This window comes from Drosophila mojavensis, unplaced genomic scaffold (assembly GCF_018153725.1).
Source record: "Drosophila mojavensis isolate 15081-1352.22 unplaced genomic scaffold, ASM1815372v1 contig_231, whole genome shotgun sequence".
In the NCBI taxonomy this organism is placed as follows: Eukaryota; Metazoa; Arthropoda; class Insecta; order Diptera; family Drosophilidae; genus Drosophila; species Drosophila mojavensis.
The window spans coordinates 8,564,973-8,586,693 of NW_025318772.1; the positions used below are offsets into that span (position 1 = coordinate 8,564,973).

The 21,721-nt window shown below is 36.4% G+C and overlaps 1 protein-coding gene across 1 annotated transcript; it reads left to right on the forward strand.

The window, feature by feature from the left end:
• The first annotated feature begins 209 nt into the window (after nt 1-209).
• LOC6575360 (serine/threonine-protein phosphatase 2A 56 kDa regulatory subunit epsilon isoform) lies at nt 210-19,937 on the forward strand. Its single transcript, XM_044008140.1, has 8 exons — nt 210-849; nt 16,688-17,475; nt 17,559-17,758; nt 17,854-18,048; nt 18,109-18,299; nt 18,366-18,699; nt 18,772-19,001; nt 19,074-19,937. The coding sequence occupies exons 2-8, from the start codon at nt 17,337-17,339 to the stop codon at nt 19,351-19,353; spliced, it is 1,569 nt and encodes a 522-aa protein (XP_043864075.1). The 5' UTR covers nt 210-849; nt 16,688-17,336; the 3' UTR covers nt 19,354-19,937.
• The last annotated feature ends 1,784 nt before the right edge of the window (nt 19,938-21,721 follow it).

The window sequence follows — 21,721 nt, forward strand, 5'->3', positions numbered from 1 at the left end:
GAAAAATAATTACAAAAAAATCATATGCACTCTATTTATTATTACTTCCGCAGCTATTATATACAATTTTCACATGATATATGCATATTATTTATGTTTTTATTAGAAAATATTGTATTTCAACCATATCGATAGATGTCCTCGAGTAGCTTTTTAGCTGCCATTTATCAACACTATGCGGCAGACTGAACGTATTGCGACCCCTTTAAAGATGGCGTCACTTTCTACTGTGTCTGTGTTAACAACCCAAGTTGCCGCTTGACAAAATTGAAATTTTTTGGCATAAAATATTATCACCGGCTGCACTAATTAGTCGCAAAGTGTACATGAAAGTGCCAGGAATGATTTTCAATTGAAATAGTGGCAGGTGCGTGAGCCATTGTCAGTGCAAATCACAAACGAAAAACAAAAAAGTTGAACCCAACGCAAAACGCACTGTGAAAAAATGCGAATGTCGTCGTCGTCGTTGTCGTCGTTGCTGCTGTCGCTGTCGTCGCCGCTTTGAGTGTACGTGCGCCGCGTTTTGCACGGCAGCTGCGCTGCTACCAAAAATTAAAGGTGTGAATTTAATTAAAATATAAATCGTGGTGTCCTAGCATACTTCAGATTATATCAGCAAACCTATTGCTTATCCAGACAACGTTGTCAGGAATGTGCTAAAATTATATATATATATATAAATGAAAAGAAAATTGAAGTAAGCAAATAAGGCAAAATAACTGTGCCCTGTGTTCAAATTCTATGAGCGAGTGGGAGCGAAAGAGCAAAGAGAGTACGCGCAGTATCACACTCACACACACTCACGCTCAATCATAAGCACGGGAGAGCCGAAAACAATCATCATTTGTGGTGAGTGGTGACTGTTGTTGTTGCTGTTGCTGTTGCCAGGATGATATTTAAACATTTTTATTTGCGAACCGGCTCTAGTTGAATTGTAACTAATTGGCTCGATATAAGTTTGCTAACTATGTGCCTATTTGATGTACTATTTTTAGAATAATACATGCCTAAGTGTTTCCCTTTCTGTTTTCTGCAACTATTCTTCAGTTCTTTTAAGCAAGCGAAAAGTGTTTCATATGCATGTACAGATGTTATTTCATTGCAAACTCACCACACCCATACACTGGTGAGCCATTTGGAGCTCGCTCACTATATATAAATATGTGTACGCGTGTGTGTGTGTGCTTGTAGTAGTGTTAGTGATTCACAAAAGCAACAACCCCAACATATTATCTCTACTACAAATTTTTGCTACTTTTACTATACGCCAACAACAACAACAAAAAGAACTCGATTGCAGCTGCTTCAGCTGTTGTTGCTGTTGTTGTTTCTTGCACTTTTTCACCTGTCGTCGGCATCAGTGTTGCCGTATTGTGCGAATAAAAAATAAAGAACTCATGTAGCCGCCGTTTATTACGGTTCTTTTTTTTTGTCTTCTGTTCTTCGTTTGCCCAAGTGGTCTTTCTATTTCTTGTGTCTTTGCTTTGGTCTCCGTTTCGTGATGTAGAGCTCTCGAGCTTTTGGGGAGACACACATAGTTATACACTCACTCACATACACATACACACGCACACGCTCCCAAATACATGCATACAGAAGCAGCAGCAGCAGAGAGCGCAAACCAAAAAAAAAAAAAAACGACTTTCTTTGTGCCGCAGCAGCAGCGGCGCCAGCGGCAGCGATGTCGCCGTCGTTTTAGTTGCCGTACGTCGCTGTCGTCGTCGGTTGGGCGCAAGAAAACCGAGTGCGAAGAAGCAAATTAAAGCAAAGAAAAAATGTAAAAAAAAGAACTGTTTAAAAGCTAAACATATTTTGCAAATATCAATATCTACAACTAAATGCAATTAAATGTTAAAGTATGTGTGTAAACTCTGAAATAGCTACATACGCAATAAATACACACGCGCATACGCACACATACACACTTATGCTATTGCACGTAATGGGCCGGCGGCAACAATTGAATATCGTTAGTGCTTTTTCAAAATATACATACATACATATGTCGTATATATGTATATATTCATTTATATGTATATATATATATAAATATTTCTTTACTTTTCAAAGTATATTATTTTTAGAATATCGATTTTGTTGGCTACCCGCAGCCAGAGCAGAGCAGCCAGCAGCAGCAGCTATGAGTTTTTGTGTGTGTGCGTGTGTGTTATTTTCTGTGTAAGAGTAAATGCGTGTGTGTGTCACAGGCAATAAAGAATGTGTTAAGATTATGAGCATAACTCATATAGACAAAACGTTACCTAACTGCCGTGCAAAATATATAAATATATATATACATACAAATATATACCTATATGTGTAGAGTGAATAATATTTAAATTGTCTCTTTTCAATTCATTTGGCGATCAGAGCAACTGCGTCTCTCTGCCTCTCGTTCGTTCTCTCCCTGTCATTGCTGCTAGCATACGTCGTCATTCTTATTGGCATTTTTGTGTGTTCGTATTTGATTCTTATATTTCACCTACATTATTACCATACACTCGCTAACGCACACACATGCAAGCGGCAGACACTCAAACTCACACATACGCAAGCTCATAATTCGCTGCTGCTGCTGTGTTTTGCTTTTCGCCATTTGCTTTTAGCATCGTATTCGCTTTAACAAGATCTCTGCGACGACTGCCCTACGCCCACCCGTCGCCGTCGCTGTCGCTGTCGTCTACACCGTAGCCATTGCCCACGTCGCAGTCGCAGTAACCGTCGCAGTCGCGCAGTTGCTTATAATTTACATGTGTTGTTTTGCTGTCCTCTCCCCATACCCACACACACACACACACACACACGCAAATGCAAATGCAAATGCGAGAAAAAAAGTGCAATTCTGTCGCTCGGGCGTAAAATTAAAACTTGCGTTGTTGTTATTTTTGACTAAGTAATGATAAAATCATTTTTGCAATGATATTTATATATTCCAAATAATTGATAGCAGTATATTGAGGTATGTCAAATGATTTATTTATTTACATATAAAATATATGTGGGAGAATGTGGAACGGAAGTAGCCACCTGCCCACAGACTGCGCTCCATTTTTGAGAAGCCATTTGTTCTATTTCCGTTGAATTCCAATTGGAATACAAAAAGAACGGGTTCTAATTGACTGAATGACGAACCTGCGCTCGCCCAATTAACAAGTTTCGATTGAGCTGTTACTGAAAACGTTCAGCGCTGCCAGATCCGTACAAAATTTCACACATATGTGTTAAATGTGCTTGAAGTACATTTAACTGTATATGTGTATGTGAACACACACACACACATATACATGCATACAGAGTCCCATTTGGTTATCAATTTATCTATGTCTATTGCGTTTCTTTTTAATTTTTATTTATAATAATTGCATTCGAAAATATAAAAATTTGTAGATGTCGTCACATTGAACGTGACTTTGGCTCGCAGGTGTTGACATTAGCAATTGCAAATGATTTTTATTTGTATTTTTATTGCCTGCTAGCTGCGCAATCAATTTGGAAATATATGGAGATGACATACAAACGATATTTAAAATGGGTATATCGATTTTCGGGTATACATTTGGAGAATCCACAGTTAAGATAAAAACAGAAAATGTCTTTAAATTTAATTGTAGATTTACGGCTAAATGTGTCTCAAGTTTCACTCAAATGATAGTTAATTAGCTAAATACTAAAGTCGACTGAACATGATTAAAAGTCCTTAAATGCCAACGCGTATAGCTTTAATTAGCTTTAAATTGTTTATTTGCTTTCTTTTTTTCTTGCTAGCTTAGCTCTGAATTCTATAGCTCAAGATCGTGCAATTAATCCAATTGGAAAAGTTTCTTGGTTTGTATCTAGTTCCATTGTATGCTGGAAAAATTATGGGAGCTTATGAGAAGGACCCTACGAGACACGCAATATGAAAATATTCTAATTAATATCATCAATTCGTAAACAACTGTATAACTTCAGTGTCAATTAATGTCTGCTATATAGACATAAATATAAATCTATTTGCGCCTAAATAGAATTTCAATTTAGATGCTGAAATTGGAGAAGTATTACACAGTCGGTTTTACACTTATTTATTTTTGACTTGTTTTGTAATCAGTGTTTTGCTGCAGCTCCTTTGTTATTTCATTTTTGTTATTAGCTTTTTGTTTTCGTTCGTTTGCTTGTTGTTGTACCTGTGTTGTGCGCCTGCACATAAAAAACGTAATTCCCTAATTTTGTGGGCGACCCAATTTTTCATTTCACACTCGTTCTTTGTGCTCATGTTTACACTCAGCCTCTGATTGGCTGTATATATACATATACATGTATATGTGTATATATATGCGTGTGTGGATCACATGCACATATTTCTTTTAACTCGAATACGAAAATATGCAATTGAATTGCTCTGGACAAAAATAAACAACGAAATAAGTTCTACAAATTGCAGCTTTACACGTATATATACATACACTCGTACATTTACATACATAGACATTCGATTTCCATTGAATTAATACGCAACGCAGTGGAATTCAATCAGTTTGTTGTTTGCTTTTCATTAATTGAAAAAGTTTTTACAAATTATACATATGAAAAAATGTTTATAGAAATATTGTATTACAAATAATTCATTGCATTTATTTATTTTATTTTATATATTTTTCATTCAGAAAGTTAACTTTCTTGATTATCGGATGACTGTTGACACAAAACAAAAATCAGTTCATTCAAATTTTTCTGATACCAACCAATCTGGCAATCGAGAGGAAAGAAAAGCGCCTTTCTATGTGATTTTCATAAGTTTAACTAACTTTGTAGGCTACAGGGTAACTGGGTTTTGAGCATGCTTCTATTTTAGCCTTGCTTCTATTTAATATTGCATTTTTTCTCTTCTCTTTAACGCTATGCGAAACATGCTTTAAAAAAATCAGCTGTCAGACAGACATGCATAAGTGCTATGAAAAGCTATTAAGCGAAACACAGCCGCACAGACATTAACACACAAACTCACACACACACACAAACACACACACATCGCAATTAATGACGTTTTTCCTTCAGATGTTCAGCTCGTGAATTAATTTTAGATGTGGCAGCAATTCAAATACGGAAAATGTGGAAAAATGTTTGAAAAGTTTTCTACATTTGGCCTAATATAACATTTAACAAAACTCCTCTTCTTCGTCTTCGTCTTCAAGTGCAATTTTTATTTTGAGAATAAATTGCTTGAATTAATATGCGCTTATTTTTAGAAATAATAATTTAAAACTTTTTTCTTGCTCAAATGCCAGCTGCATGAAATCATGAATGGCCTTGAATTTAAGTGAAAAGAGCGAACGAGAGGCAGAGGCAGACTCTGTGCGCGAGAGGGAGAGAGAGGGAGCGCACAAAAGTCAAGTGCAATTAGAATTGAGCTGAAATGATTGAGGAAAGAGTAAGCTCAGTTGCTTAAAGCAAAACAAATAAATTAAATTAAATTAAATTATGCTTAGCATATTTCAACTACATTGGCTGCTAATTAATTTTTGTTGTTTTCTCCTTTGTGATTTATTTATTGTGTTTATTTAGCCGGTGCCACGCCTCTGGGGCTTGGCATTGGGCTTCATATCTTATCTAACTCAAATTTTATCTGTCGCATAGGCCTTTTTGAATTGTGCTCATTAGCTCGCTGGATTGCAACCACGCCCACATAACGCCCCTCATTTGCGTGCTTATCATGATTAAGAATAAAGCAAAACAAAATCTTCTTTGTTTAAGAAGCAAAAATATAATACCTGTGCTGAGTTAAAGTAACTTTGTTCCACCTGCATAATCTTAATTCGAGATTCGAGAGAACTGTACGTAACTTGGGAACATCAAGATTACCCAATTTGCTAGGCTCCCAGTAGGTGTATGGAAGCAATCAGATAAGAATTCCTATATATACTCAACATTTATAAATTTACAAAGTTTATTTTTTATGCCAATAGACAGACACAAACCCCAATACAGACACAGTCAAAATCCTAGCACTGACTACAAATATCAGCTATATCCGATATCGGATACAACTTATACAAACATTATAAACGAAGCGTAGAATGATTCAAATAACAAATATCTTCCAGTCTGAAACGACTGAGTACTTTTGTATATTGGAGACAATTCGGAAATGGAGAGAATAATTTAGTAATGCGCTCACCCTGGGGCGGCTATGCACTGTGACACTAAGATACCAGCTAAATACATGTATAATATATAGTCTAAATAATAAATATCAAAAACTATTCTGCCATAAAACCTCTCTTAGATAAACATGACAATATATATACTATATGTCATATATCTGTAAATACATACATATATATAATAAACTCCAACCAGATCGGGCGTTATCCGTGATTTATAGCAGTGCAGCACACATATAAAAAAGTTCCATGAAATTTCGACTGCAGAGCGAGGAATAAATATAGATAAATGATTACAATATTTATGCACACATATGGAATATATAGTAGAATATATACATACAATATATATTGAAATGTATATAAATTTGGTGTATATAAACAGACAAGACAAGTTGGCTAGCCCCTCACCTATGGCGAAATTTGCTAGCGATAAGGCCAGCTTTTGTGATATAGTTTCTATACTATGGAAAAAAAAATGCTTAGATTGGCGCGTGTTCTGAAACGAATTTTGCATTTTATGTGCTCCGAATTTATTGTTATTGTTACTGTAGTTGTTGTTGCTGTTGTTCGTCATTTTTAATTAGTCAAACATTGCTGCTCTCCCTCTATCTCTCTCTCTCTCTCTCTCTCTCTCTCTCTCTCTCTCTCTCTCTCTCTTCTTTGTCTCTTACTTTATGGCTACGACAGTTTGAGGGGTTCATGTTTTTGTTCTTTCTCATTGTTTAATTAAATTGAAAAAAAATTTTGACTGATATTTGTTTTTGTGTCTTGACTTCTGCGCCTGCTTAATGCTCTGTAGTTAAGAAAGGCAAGGTATAATGAACGAACAAATTGATAAGGATGCATTTGTGCCCTAAATTCCTTAGTTAGTTTTATATGTAGATTTAAGACAATTGTTTCTAAATATGTCTCCCATCAGTAAGGTTTTTATTCAAGTAACTTCTAATGAGTTTTCTTCGTTCCCCTTTCTCTTTTCCATCTTGCTTCAGTTTAGTCTTAGTTACAAATTCTAATTTGTATTATTCGAACTTCATATACGGCACGTTTTCATGTTTAATGTCTCGCCATTTATCTCACTCTCCCTCTCTCTCTTTCTTATTTCTCTCAGATCTAAATATTGTTTCATGTTATTCTTATTATTCGCATTAGGCGATTAAATTAGTTATTTATTTACTTACAGATTATAGATTATGTTTCTTTTTTAAATTTTTTTGCCTTTCTATGTGATTCTCATAAATATCTCTCTCTCTCTCTCTCTTTCTCTCTCGTCCTCTCTCTTTTATTCCCAAAATCGTCTATTTGAATCAGACATCAGTTATTTAACAACCAGGTTATACTTTATGCCTAAAAATAATAAAAGAAGCTGAGTATATCTATATATTTGTATCCATGCATACACGAATAATGAAGAGGTGGAAAGCCAGGGTATCTGCCTGTCTGGTACTTATTATTATTACCATCTCTTCTTCTTCTTTGTCGCTTTCGTTTTCGTTTTTCTTACAGTTGAAGGATTTCGACATTTGCCTAGCTGTTGGCCTAACGAATTATGTTTCATTTAATATGGCATGCCACACATAAGACACAACACGTCAATTGAATTGTGGCTGATGCAATTGTTGTTGTTGTTGTTTGCTTTCACTTTTGTTTATATAAGCAGGTGATAATTGTTGAGGATTTGAGGTCGAAAGTAATAATTGCAATTACTATATTCTGATGAAAGCTTCTGATTGTGTATGGCTTATAATTAGAATTGTGGCTTGGCTTTTCACCTTTAAATAGAAATTTCTGTGTTTGGAGTTACTATTTTTATGATGGTTTTCCCTCTAACTGTGGCGCCTGCCATTGCGTGTCTTTTACCCATGTCGTTGACTATTTGGTTGCGTCGCTTTTAATTGCCATTAGTCAGAAGCAGCAGACGCGGGAAGTGTGCCATGTGCCGTTTGCCTAGTGCCTAGTGCGTCAATTTGTGGCATATGCTGTGAACTAAATTGAAATTGTCAATAAATTGAAATAGAAAAGAATACAGAAAGAATGACAGTGCGAGAGACAGAGAGAGGAGAGAGGTGTAGAGAAAGAGAAATTGCATATTTGCAACTGTTGAGAATGTCCTTGCCGATAAAGCCCTAAAGCTAATAGAAATGCCGATGAATATGCTGAATTATTGACTATTGACTAGTTTGAGTGCCGCATTTAGACATTTTTCAGCCTTCATAGCCCAATCATGAGGCTTATTTGTAGTGGGACTAGATATGTGGACTGAGAAAGGAATCAACCGTAAGAGTAAGAGGCTGAGAATGGTATACTCTGAGAGACTGCGGCTGAGATCGATATATAGATTCTAGTTCATATCTAGAAATTAATGGCTATTAAAAAAGTGAATACCAATTTGCAATGAATATCAATCAATTAGATGGAAATAAAAGTCATCAATATGAAAGAAATAGAAGTGAAATGGAATATCTTATACAAATAGTCAACCAGTTTTATACCTATGCGACTGTTGAAATCTATCAAGAATACATTATCTATAGTACTTACTTGTATCTGTCGTATATGTGGTCATTCCATTCGTTAGCTAATATTCTGAGATCTTTAATTAAATGCAACTTAGTCTCTAGATAATATTTTAAACTATTTAATTGCATTTCTGAAGCTCAAGCTGAATACTAGATTTTACGCAAACTAAAATGCAACAACTGACCTAATTCCCATGAAAAAAGGGGAGAAATGTTGTATGGGACTTGTGCATGTGTATGTATGTATATGTGTATTTGTATGCTCTGAGCTGTCTAAAAAAGAAAACCAAAACAAATAAAAAATGCAGCCGCCGCAAATGTCGAGTGGCGGCTGCAAGCCCCAAAAACCTCTGACTGCGAAAAAAAAAAGAAATGAGTGTAGTCAAAGCAGGCAGCGCTGAGGCAGACCATCAGCGAACACCCACCCACACACGCACACACTCATACATATACAGCCAAGCCAGAACTGTCACTGCAGCTCACTCTGGACATTTTCCTTAGTTGCTCCTTCTGTTCTCTCTCTCTCTCTCTCTCTCTCTCTCTCGCGGTTTGGCTCCCCCTCAGTCATTTACAATGTGCTGTTCGCCTTGAGGCACACACACACACACACACATGCATACGTACATATATATAGTGGAAAAACTTTCGATTCATCGACTGCAGTTGCAGCATTCATTTTGCACAGCTTAAGCACAGGGCGATAGCAAGGGGAAAAGGTGCAGAGGAGCAAAGGATGTGGGGTATAAGGGTGTGCAGCAGCTGCTGCTGAAATCTTATAAAACTTATTGTTCCATTTCCTTTCACTTTATGTAAATTTAACAGCGCATTATACCGCCACACACACACACACAGTTACAGCGTTCTGTCGCTAATTAGAATGTTTCTATTCTATTCTGATTATACCAGCTTAAGCCTTTACATGGATATATATAAAATGGTTTTGCAACTTAACTTAAAGTTGCATTTAAATATTGTGTTTAAGACTAAAATGTCTGTAAGGCAGCTTTGCGCATTATAATAAATGCAAATAATAAGAATTGAGAACATTATAAACCTTTATAGAATTAATAGTAGGAGCCATCATACGAGTTATCACTGTACTTTGCCATTTGCATATTGCACTCAAAATAAACTTTGCTCTGCCTGCTGTGCAGCAGCTTGCGACTGATTTGATTGATTTGACTTAATGACAGCCTTTGGCTCTCAGAATGCTATCGATGCTGCGAATGGGTAGCTGCGCTGGGGCACGCTCATGATGATCAGATGTGGCTAAAAGGTCAAGGTTAACACGCTAGCCTTAACTTAGCTGGAGTTGCACGGAAGCAAACGTAAATCGATTACAAATACTAAAAACTCCCGCTCTCTGCTCAGGGCTATTTAGCCGGACAAATCGGTTAACAAACAACATGTGAAGTACTTGGCACGCCCACACGTATCCGCCCACCCATCAATGCACGCTTCTCCTCCGTACATCGCTTCACCTTCCTCTTCCTGCTGTCAATTTCAATAGAATTGCAGCTCTTGACGCATTTTCACATTTTACACGCGCATTTTCCTTTGTGCAATTTACTTGCTGGTGGACGGCGGATGCAACACGCAAGGCGCTTACCACGCCCCGTTGCCAAGTTACTTGTGAAACGCCCCTGAACTCTTGTCAGGATTTGCCATGTGCCAAGTGCAAGCGTGTGTGTCATGTGTGTGTGTGTATGTGAGAGTGCCACATGCGCTACAGAAACGTGCACAAAATATTGCTGCGTAGTTTATATCAGCTTTTACAAACCAACCCCAAGCCCCCAGCCCCATCCCAACCCCCTCACCTAGCTACTACCCCTTCCAGCAGCCCAAGAGCCAATGCCAATTTCTTGAGACATGATTTCCAAGTACGCAGCTAGCCAAGCAAATAAACAGTGCGCAGTTTGTCGCGAGCGTGGCACAAAAAACAAAAACAAAACATGAGAAGAAGAAGAAATAAAACCTAACTCGAATTAAGCATAATTAAAGAGTATAAAATACGTCCTTACATATGGGGTACTACGGGAGAACTTTTTTGGCTTCAACTAATAACAATGAAAATAATAATTATATTAATAATATTAAGAGTAATTGTAATAATAACAATACAATAATAATGCTAGTAATACAAATATTAACAAAAGTAATGACAATAAATCATAATAAACGATAATAAATCATAATGAATCTTGTTTTGTGTGAATTATGCCCTGCACCTAATGGAAATGGCAGTTCGAGATATATTGCTATTATGGAAATATATGCAACAGACAGAAGGGGGCGTGGCAACCCATAAAGCATATAAATATGTTCATAATGAATATGACGAGTAGCGTCGATTTATTCGTTTGTAAGCCTCAAAAGCAAGGGAATAGTTATAACTACATATATATATTTAGCTATGCACAGTTATACGTAGCTAATAATTTGTTCTTTCGAGAAATCATTTTATACACTTATTGTACTATTGATCCTAATCGATAGTTTAATTTCGCTTTTTAACCGTAGCCACAAAATATACGAAAAGTTGAGCTTGAATTTACACAAATTTTGGATAGGTCACCCCACTTCCTATTAAACTGCGCAACATGCGTAAGCGTGTATACAAAATAGAATAGAATAGAATACATAGAACGATAGTTGAGCAGATAAGAAAAACTGATCTAAGTTAAAGTTTTGTTTTAAATTGTTGGACATTTTATTGATTTATATTATATATATTATAATAAAAAAAATATAATATATGCAAATCTGACATTCATAACAATATTTATAGTTATGAATACTATCAAACATATAAATTTCATTAAAATACATGAATTGAAATGAAATATATACATATACATAAATTTGCAGTACATAATATGTACTACATATACCAAAAATATATATATAAAAATTCGCCCGATCTGCCCATTGAATAGGGCTTTCAAAAGCAACACGAAAAAAAAAACAAAAAAGAGAGGCAGATAGCAAAAAGCAATTGAAAAATAATAAAAACAAAACACGTTGATTTCCATTGACGTTTTCAGTGTCAACGACAACAACAGCAACAACAACAACGCGAACTCTAGCACTAACAAATGGAATAGTAACCAAAGTAGCAACAATAATAAAAAGCAAACTAAACCGAAACGACACGAAAATAAGAACGAATGCGCAACAGAAAACGCAATCAAATCACAATCAACCAATGAAAAATAAATATTCATTAAATATTTGCTCGCTCTCTGAGAGAGTGTGTGCGGTTCTGTGTGTGTGTGTGGAAATAATAATAAGAAAAGCGAAACTGATGGAAGGGCCCGCACAAGAAAGCGGACACTTGAAAATAGGTGTGGAGAGCAGGTGGGGCAACGACAGCAGGTGACACACTCGCTGTGGCAGGTTAGCTCAGGTCTTTTGCATATTGGTGATAGCTAAAGTTGACAGTTGGCAAAATTGTAGGCAGTTGCAATATTTATATATCGATTATGCATGGAAAATCAATAGACACGCGCCAAGCAAGCACACAAGAGAGACAGACAGAGAGAGAGGGCGGGAGGGACGGAGAAAGATGGGTTTAAATAGAGACTTGGAAAGGGAGAGAGAGAGAGAGAGAGCGCGAGAGTGTGGGAGGTAGATAGAGATAGGCCATCATCGGTTGGGTGGGTTTGCTTGGCTTAGTCATTAGCAACGCCAACGATGACGGCTAAAAGAAAATCTTGAAAAATGCCCCGACACACACACACACACACACACACACACACACACACTCAAACAGCAATAGCAAAGCTGTCTCATTATTTTGGTTTTCCTTCTACTACTTCTATGCCCTGTATATATATATATATATATATATATATATATATATATGTATTATTTCTTTTTTGTTTGTGCCTAATAAAGTCATAAGGTCAGACGCTCAGAGAGTAACAAAAAACAAAAACAACAACAATAAAAAACAACTGTACAACATGCACGAATTAGACGACATATTGTTGACCGCGTTCTCACCCATCGGGCAGGGCTGGGCAGGGCAACCAACCAGGCGGACAGCCAGACAGACAGTTAGTCAGTCAGCAGATAGACAGTCAGATTAGTCAGCAGCAGAGCAGGAGCTCCATATAGTCAGGCGAGCGTTGAAATGCGAATGACTATCAAGGTAGCCAAGCACTTGAACTCTATGCAAAGGCGTCGAACAGCTCTTGAGAGCACTTGAGCACTTAATATACTCCATTTAATCTATAATTGCTTGAATTAAGAAATTAATATATATACGTATATGTGTATGTATATAGAGCGAATGAGTAAAATACAATAAATATTGTGGATCATAGTACAATAAAGCAGCCTATATGCTAATAGTTCAATAAAATATATTATATGGACAATATCAAATGTAAATAATTAAGATAAAAAATATAAATAATTATTGAAAGTAAAGGGAAATGAAAAAACGTTAAATTAAATTATAAAGATATAATTTAAAAATATAATAAAATAATTTTAATTTATACAAAATAATTAAATAATACTTGTTATAAAAAAACAGTGTTTATTGTTAATGCCAAATCCCTTTAACAGGAATTGCTCCCTCCCCACATAGCCCGGCTATGCTATAACAGCATATAATAGCATAATCGCAAATTTTTATTTTTTAGTTTTTGTATATATTTTTACAGGGTATCTATATAGTTAAATGTATTTGCGACTTGTAGTTTTTGTTGGTGTTGTACATTTTGGGCTAGCCCCAAGGTAACACTAAAGTTGTTTTCTTTTTTGGTGTTGTTTTCCCTTGGTATGTGTGTGTGTGTGTGTGGAAATAACATAATAATTGCTGACTCCTCCCCACTTGCTGTGTGCCCGTGCCCCTTAATAGTATTCGTAATTGTGTCCCCAGCTGTCGCTAGTACCGTTAATGGTGGTTTTCCTTTTCATTTTCATTTCACTTATATTAAGTCTCCGGTAGAGTGTGGTGCGTGCCCCTCTCTCGCTGTGGGCAGACCACACCCACATAATATGAAAATTAATTGAATCAAGTCTGTGTAAAATGCATTTAATATTTTGCCAACATGCAGCCTGTCACCCTCTCTCACCCTCTCTCTCTCTCTCTCTCTCACTTTCTCTCTCCCTTTACACTCATGCACTTTGATATACTATGCACAAGTATGTATATTTCTACATACATACTACAAATGAGAATCCTTACAATGGCCAACACAGACAATACAGCTATGCAAACTCAGCTGTAACATTTCTAACAATTCTAGTTGCGCTGATAGCTTTTGTAAAGCGACTGGAAAAACGGGGGCTACTAACTTTGTAGAGGGGCAGAGAGAGAGAGAGAGTGTGTGTGTGTGCGCGTGTGTGTGTTTCGGAGGGGGCGTGGCATTTGTACAGTTCCGGGCAGCACTAAAACTTGGTCGTTTGTCAATCAGAATAAAGTCGCCCACATTGCTCTGGCTCTTGTCTCGCCTCACCGCAAGGTTTTTTCATTTATCAAAGGCCCCACAGCTGTCGCCAGTCGAAGTCAAAGTCGATCGACGACACTCATACGCCCTGTCCAACAATTGCAACTAGCTCGTTCTGTCTCACTCTCTTGTTCACTTTCCCTAGGTATGTGTGTGCGTGCGTGTGTTAGACGTGTTTAACATGTTTCCACTGGGTTTTCTCCCACTTGCTGTACAGTTCTCCGTGTGTTGTTCTTAAGCAAACACAGAGATGCAAATATATATATTTCTATACCCTAGGCAAAAGCTAGGAATTGCGAAACTAAATGGCATTGTCTAAACTCTGTTAATAGCCAAAACTCATTTGAGTTTTTTTTTTTTCGAGCTACTTAAAGTAAACTTTGCTTATTTAGTTAAATGCCTGATTTGCATGTAAGGAAAGCTTTTTAAATTTACCAAGTATATATTATTTGCTGTCTAGATAGAATAATACAATTAACGAGCAGACACGAAATTTATTCCACTTGCAATGTATTTATAAAGTCAGACGGAAAAACGTGACAGTTCGTGCAGTTTCATAATATAATATATGGTTTCGATCTGACAAAGTCTATTGAACCTGCAGCAACGTTTAGCATTGAGCTGGGCTAATCTAGCTTTTTTTATAGCTTTATTGCGGCTATTAATTCTGTTGGGCTTAGCGCAGTTTCTGCTGGCTGCAGCATGAAACGAAATCAACGCGATGTTAAATTCAATTTGTAAAGTGCAAATTGCATTTGATAGTTGACTCAGCTGCGGTCTGTTTTTTTTATTATTTATTTTTTACGTGTGCATGTGGGATTGAGTACAGTAGAAGCTCAAATGAAGAGAAAAGGCATAGAAATAGAATTTCAGAAAAATAGTACAGGAAAAGTTAACTGTTAAAAGTTAACGAACTGATTCTTTTTTTCTGAATAATTCTAATATAAATATCGGAGACTAACTTTAACCTTTTCAGTACACTGAAAAAAACTCCTATATGTTTTTTTTTTTTTTTTTTGTATAATTAGCAAAGCAAAATGAAAATGACAACTGAAATCAGAACTTTGCCTCTTATCTATATGGCAAGAGCATTAAATGGAGAAGTGCCAAGCTTTTTGATTAGATAGCAAAATAATAATAGTAAAAAAAAAAAAAACAATGATTACTAGACTTGTTCTTGAAATGAAATGGAGTATATTGGCTTTTCATATGCTTCCTGATTAATGTTTAGAGACCTGAATTATTAATATATATGTTTAACTATGGCACCAACATACTTATATTGAATATTCGTTGCATTCAAGTGGTTTTAAAGTTTTCTGCGCATTGAAAGGCTTTGGGAAAACATATCTAATTTACAGTTATTTCTAAACTTCTGAACGAGTATTAATACAGTCAGTTGCACCCATTGGCTATGTTGCTCTTCCTTATTCGATGTTATCTTATGACATTTTCGTGTTCGATAGATTTGATTTTTTTGTTATATGTGAATTAATGCCGTTCATATGAATTAATGCCGTTATTGTTCTTCTTTCAATTGCAGTGCATGTGATGCCAGAAATAATAAGAATTTTTCAACTAAAAGAAAAATCTTGCTGAAGCAAGAGCGCGTTCACACACACACACCCACACACGCGCACACTCAGAGCGTGAGAGCGAGCGCGAGAATATGTGATCAGTGCTTTTTTTTTTTGTTTATTGATAGCAAATTCTCCAATAGTCTCTCTCTCACACACACACACACACACACACAGAAACGAATTGATGTGCCATTCAGAGCAGCAAGCTACATAGAAGCTAAGCGAGTATTACAACAGCAACAACAACAAGAACCGCAATAAGGCGCATATAGAAATGCCAGAATCCCTCCATTGAACAAAAATCAAACAAACCAGAAAAGTAAAGAAAAGAAGAGAAAATAAAACGAAGCAACACACAAACAATACACAGGTGAGTTGCAGGTATTAGATTTTCAATTAGGCATTAGGTATTAATTCCTGTATATACATATTTAGTTAGTATTTTAAAGATGTGTACGTCAGAACTGTTGAATCTATAGCTTTATGAATTAGTTATATAAATATATTCACATTAAAATGAATATGAAATTCCGAACTGTGCATTGATTGTCAATCAAGTGAGCTATCAATGAAATAGTTTAGCATGTAAAATGTCTATTTATATGTGTTTCATTTAGTCTATTCATTGTATGAATTAGTAGTTAAGCAAATCAGTGGATTAATCAGGCAAACGTTTCTTTAGTCAATTAGCCTAGCAAATGTGAGCAATAGAGAGCAGAATCAATCAAGTAAATGGGTTCAGTCTAAGCAATCAATCAACTAATCAACCGAGTCAATCAAGTTAACTATCTATCTGTTAGCAAAAGTCTTATTCAATCAGTCAATCGACTGAACTGTGTCATTTAGTCAAATGGTCTATCAATCTGCTTATCGACATGTCCATCAATCAGTCAATCAAACTTTAGTGAATTCTATCTAAAGCAAGTTCCTTAATCAATCAATCAATCAATTATTTAATAAACAACTTTATATTCATCTTGCAGTGTAACGAATTTAAAACAACTAAAACAACAAGGAAACAAGCTGCTAGCAGCAACAACTACAACAGCAACAATATCAATTGAACCTTCTACTTGAGCAGGCTTCACGCATATAAATGCCAAGATAAGTCGTTATACTATCAACACCGCCATCAACATAACACAGCAACTGCAACATCACCAACAACACCAACAACACGAACAACATCATCAGCAGCAGCAGCAGCAACAACAGCAACAGCTCAAGGAAGTGCCCAGCATACCGTTAAGGAGTCAGAGCCGTGGTCGTGCATTACGTGGCACAAAGGATTGCAAGACGCCAAACTCAACGGCAAAAGTCGCCAACATAACACATAAAATATTTGGCTGGCTACGCAAGACGCGCACCAAGAAACCAGTCGCAATTCTCGGCAGCGGCGGCAGCAGCAGCGGCACCACCACTGATTTCGAGGACGAGGACGAAGACGAGGGCGACGCGGGCGTGGGCGAGGGCGTGGGTGTGCGTGGGGGCGTGGCGAGGCGTGCAACCGGCACTGCAGCCGAAAATATATCTCAATTGTCAAACGTTGGAATCAAAGCCGGCAAGCTGAATACCACACAGTCAGCCACGGAGACCGCCGCCATCGATACAAACGAACCCAAATCTGAAAAGATGTCATCGGGCACGTTTGTGGATCGAATCGACCCGTTCGCCAAACGTTCGCTCAAAAAGAAGAGTAAAAAAAGTCAAGGTTCCTCGCGCTACAGAAACTCTCAGGATGTTGAGCTACAGCAATTGCCGCCACTAAAAGGTGACTGAATAAAGCAACTGAAACTCACAAATTGAACCATCTTTTAACAAGAAAAACACGTCTGTCCGTCTTTTCATTTTTAGCTGATTGCTCGAGCCTCGAACAGGAGGAGTTGTTTATACGGAAATTACGTCAGTGCTGCGTATCATTTGACTTTATGGATCCTGTGACGGACTTGAAGGGCAAGGAAATCAAACGTGCTGCTCTCAATGATCTATCCACCTATATAACACATGGTCGCGGCGTGCTTACGGAGCCGGTCTATCCCGAAATAATACGCATGGTAAGTAAATGGGCAGGAAATAACAGTCCTCGTCGAGCATTTCCCACGATTCCTTTTAATGAAACTGTTCTAATTTCCTTGTTTCTTTCTTTTAGATTTCTTGCAATTTATTTCGAACATTGCCGCCTAGTGAAAATCCGGATTTCGATCCAGAGGAGGATGATCCAACACTGGAGGCGTCTTGGCCCCATTTGCAGCTGGTATACGAGGTGTTCTTGCGCTTCTTGGAATCCCAAGATTTTCAGGCGACCATTGGCAAACGTGTGATCGATCAAAAGTTTGTGCTGCAGGTAAGCGGAATCATCAAATTGATATTACACACATGTATTAAAAACCAATGAAATTTGCAGTTATTGGAACTGTTCGATTCGGAGGATCCGCGAGAGCGTGACTTTCTGAAGACGGTCTTGCATCGCATCTATGGAAAATTCTTAGGCTTACGCGCTTTTATACGAAAACAGATCAATAACATATTCTTGAAATTCATCTATGAGACGGAGCACTTCAATGGCGTTGGTGAACTGCTCGAGATTCTTGGCAGGTAAGTGAAACGAATGAGATCTCTCAATGAACGGTGGACTATATAGATGGGCACTTTTTCTTGCAGCATCATCAACGGCTTTGCCTTGCCATTGAAGGCGGAACACAAACAATTTTTGGTTAAGGTCCTGTTGCCGTTGCACAAAGTCAAGTGTTTGTCGCTCTATCATGCACAGCTGGCGTATTGCATTGTACAATTCCTAGAGAAGGATCCATTCCTCACCGAGCCGGTGGTGCGTGGCCTGCTCAAATTTTGGCCCAAGACATGCTCCCAAAAGGAGGTGATGTTCCTGGGTGAAATTGAGGAGATCTTGGATGTGATCGATCCGCCACAGTTTGTCAAAATACAGGAGCCGCTGTTCCGTCAGATAGCCAAATGCGTTTCGAGTCCACATTTTCAAGTAATTTACTACAAATTTATATGAATCTAAATACAAATTGAATAATATGCATTTGTAAATATATCTGCATAGGTTGCTGAACGTGCTCTATATCTGTGGAATAACGAATATGCCATGTCGCTTATCGAGGAGAACAATCCTGTCATAATGCCCATCATGTTCCCAGCGCTCTATCGCATCAGCAAGGAGCATTGGAATCAAACGATTGTTGCGCTTGTTTACAATGTATTGAAAACGTTTATGGAAATGAATTCAAAGCTATTCGATGAGCTAACATCCAGCTACAAGGCGGAAAGGCAAAAGTAATGAAATTTATAAATAAATTCGAGTCATTGTTAAATTAATTGATTTTGTTTCTGTTTTTGCCTTTGCAGGGAAAAGAAACGTGAACGCGATCGTGAGGAGCTGTGGAAGAAGCTGCACGAACTCGAATCAAATCGTTCCAGCGGGCGCGCCGCAGGCGGCAGCGCTGCAACAGCGAACAGCGCAACGTCCGCCGCGGCGGCGTCAGCTGCTGCTGCGTCGACGTCGGGTTCGTCATCAAACACAGCCAACTCTCATCAGCAACAGTCGAATAGCAGCAACAGCGTTGCCGCTGACAATAATCCTGCGACAGCCAATGCAAAAAATAAATCAGAGAAGCCAGACAATTAAGCAGAAGTAACGCGAAGCGCGCTGGAAACTAAATGATAAACAACAGCAACAGCAGCAACAACAACAACAATGATAGCAACAACAACAACTGCAAAAGGAGCAACAGCAACAATCACAATACGGTTAAATGCAAGAACAACACGAACAACTATAACACACTGAAATGTCAGCCGGCTCACGCACACCCACACACACACTCACACCCTCACATACACACACACGTACATCTATATATACATATATAAAATTTAAAAAGAATCAAAGAAAATGAATTAAGTATAAACGTTTGTTGAGCTGGCGCTAAATAGTTATAAACAAACAAAATGCAGCTTGAGCTAAAAACTTAAAAACAAAATAATAATAATAGTAATGAATATGAAAACTAAACTAAAAAAACTAAATTGTATACTCGTTTAACAAGGACACCAAAAGCAAGTCGGCAGGACACGTTGTGAGTTTTGCAAGCGGCGTGGCTACAACTACATGCATGGGAGGAGCGCAACAAAAATTCTACATAATATAATAATAAACACACACACACACACACATACATATTATAAATACATATAAATATATATATATATTACAAGAGCAAGCAAAAAGAAAAAAAAAGTAAAGATGAGAAAAAGTAATTATTATTAATTAGGTTTAAGCTAAAAGAAAGAAAAGCAAAACGGATTGAATAAAGCGTAAAATCGTTTGTAATTGAAGCAAAATAAAAAAGCGAGCCTCAATGTTCGATGAATGTTAAGAACACGCATTGAAAATATTATTACTGAAAATAATAAATGTAGCAGAGAAACAAAATAAAACAAAAACAACAACTAAATGTGTTGCTAGCCTAGAACAGCTGCCCCAATAGCACACACAGACACAACAAATACACACACACACACACAATGAACACTCTAGTTAACGTTTTCTATTGAACGCTCGCGCTCCACGTGCACACACAGGCATTCTAAATGTGTATAAACTATATAACTATATATATATACTATATATCATATAAATTTCGGAAGATTTCGAAATTCGAGCAGTCTCTGGTATGTGTCCAACTTTCAGCTTACATATATAGGCAAAAACCCACTGAAAACTTAATTTGTATAAAATGCGTGTGCATGCATACACTTGCATATGTGTGTGTGTGTATATATATATATATATATTGTAGACTATGGAAAAAATAATAATAATAAACTTTGTTACTTATCTTTAAGTGTTGCACATGCCGTCATCAACTTTCATAAAGGAAATTTAAGTAAACAACTGTTCCAAAACAAAACAAAATAAAAAATAATTCGATAAATGGAGTAAAAACTATATACATATATGATATATATATATATATATATATATATGTATATATATATATATATATAGCGGCATTCATCACAAGCGAAGAGAAGAATTAAAACTGAACAACTTTTACATATACATATATAATAATAATAATACATCAAATGCTGATCTATATACAAGTATATATATTTGGAATGTATGTGTATATGTTTTGTGTAGCGTCTCTTGTAAGATTAAAGTTAAAAACAAACAAAACTACAAAGAGAAAATGATTAAAAAAACAAAAAGAAACAAAAATTATGCATTGTATAAAAACACAGTTGTAGGCTAACAAAACAAATAAAACCGAAATAAACAAGCAAAAATTAAAGTCAAAGTTAGTTTATAGTTTGAAACTCATGCAAAACCTAGAGCTAGGCAATACACACACACACACACACACAGACAACTTTCACGCATTTCATATTTATGGAATATGCTTAGAGCAGCGGCACAACTAAAATGCAAGAATATAATAAAATAAATATATTTTAAAACAAAATCTAATCTCTTCTTGACTTTCTTCTGTCCTTTTCAAACTCTTCAACAAAATGCGCACAATTTCGAAAAACAACAAATTCTATGTAAATACTAAAAATAAAAATAATAAAGTAAATAAAAAAATTTTTATAATAATATCAATAAGCCGCTGTTCTAAAATAAATTAAAAAATATATAGACACTCATCAATGGCACACACATTTAACAAATTTACATAATCAAAGGCATATATATATAATTGAATGTATATATATATTTATATATATAAATTTATTATATATATATGTTAATTTCACGCCCATTTCAAAATAAAGTATCTAGACTTGCATTAAACAAAAGTTGCAAAATATAACAAACATAAATTCAGCATACTACATATATATATATATATATATATATATATATATATGCATCATATACAGCTGCGGTCATAAAAATAGTACTTCAACTGAGCACGAAATGTTGAGCGAAACGAATTGATGATAAGCTCAATATTTTGAAAACAATGTGAAACGAAGATTGAGTT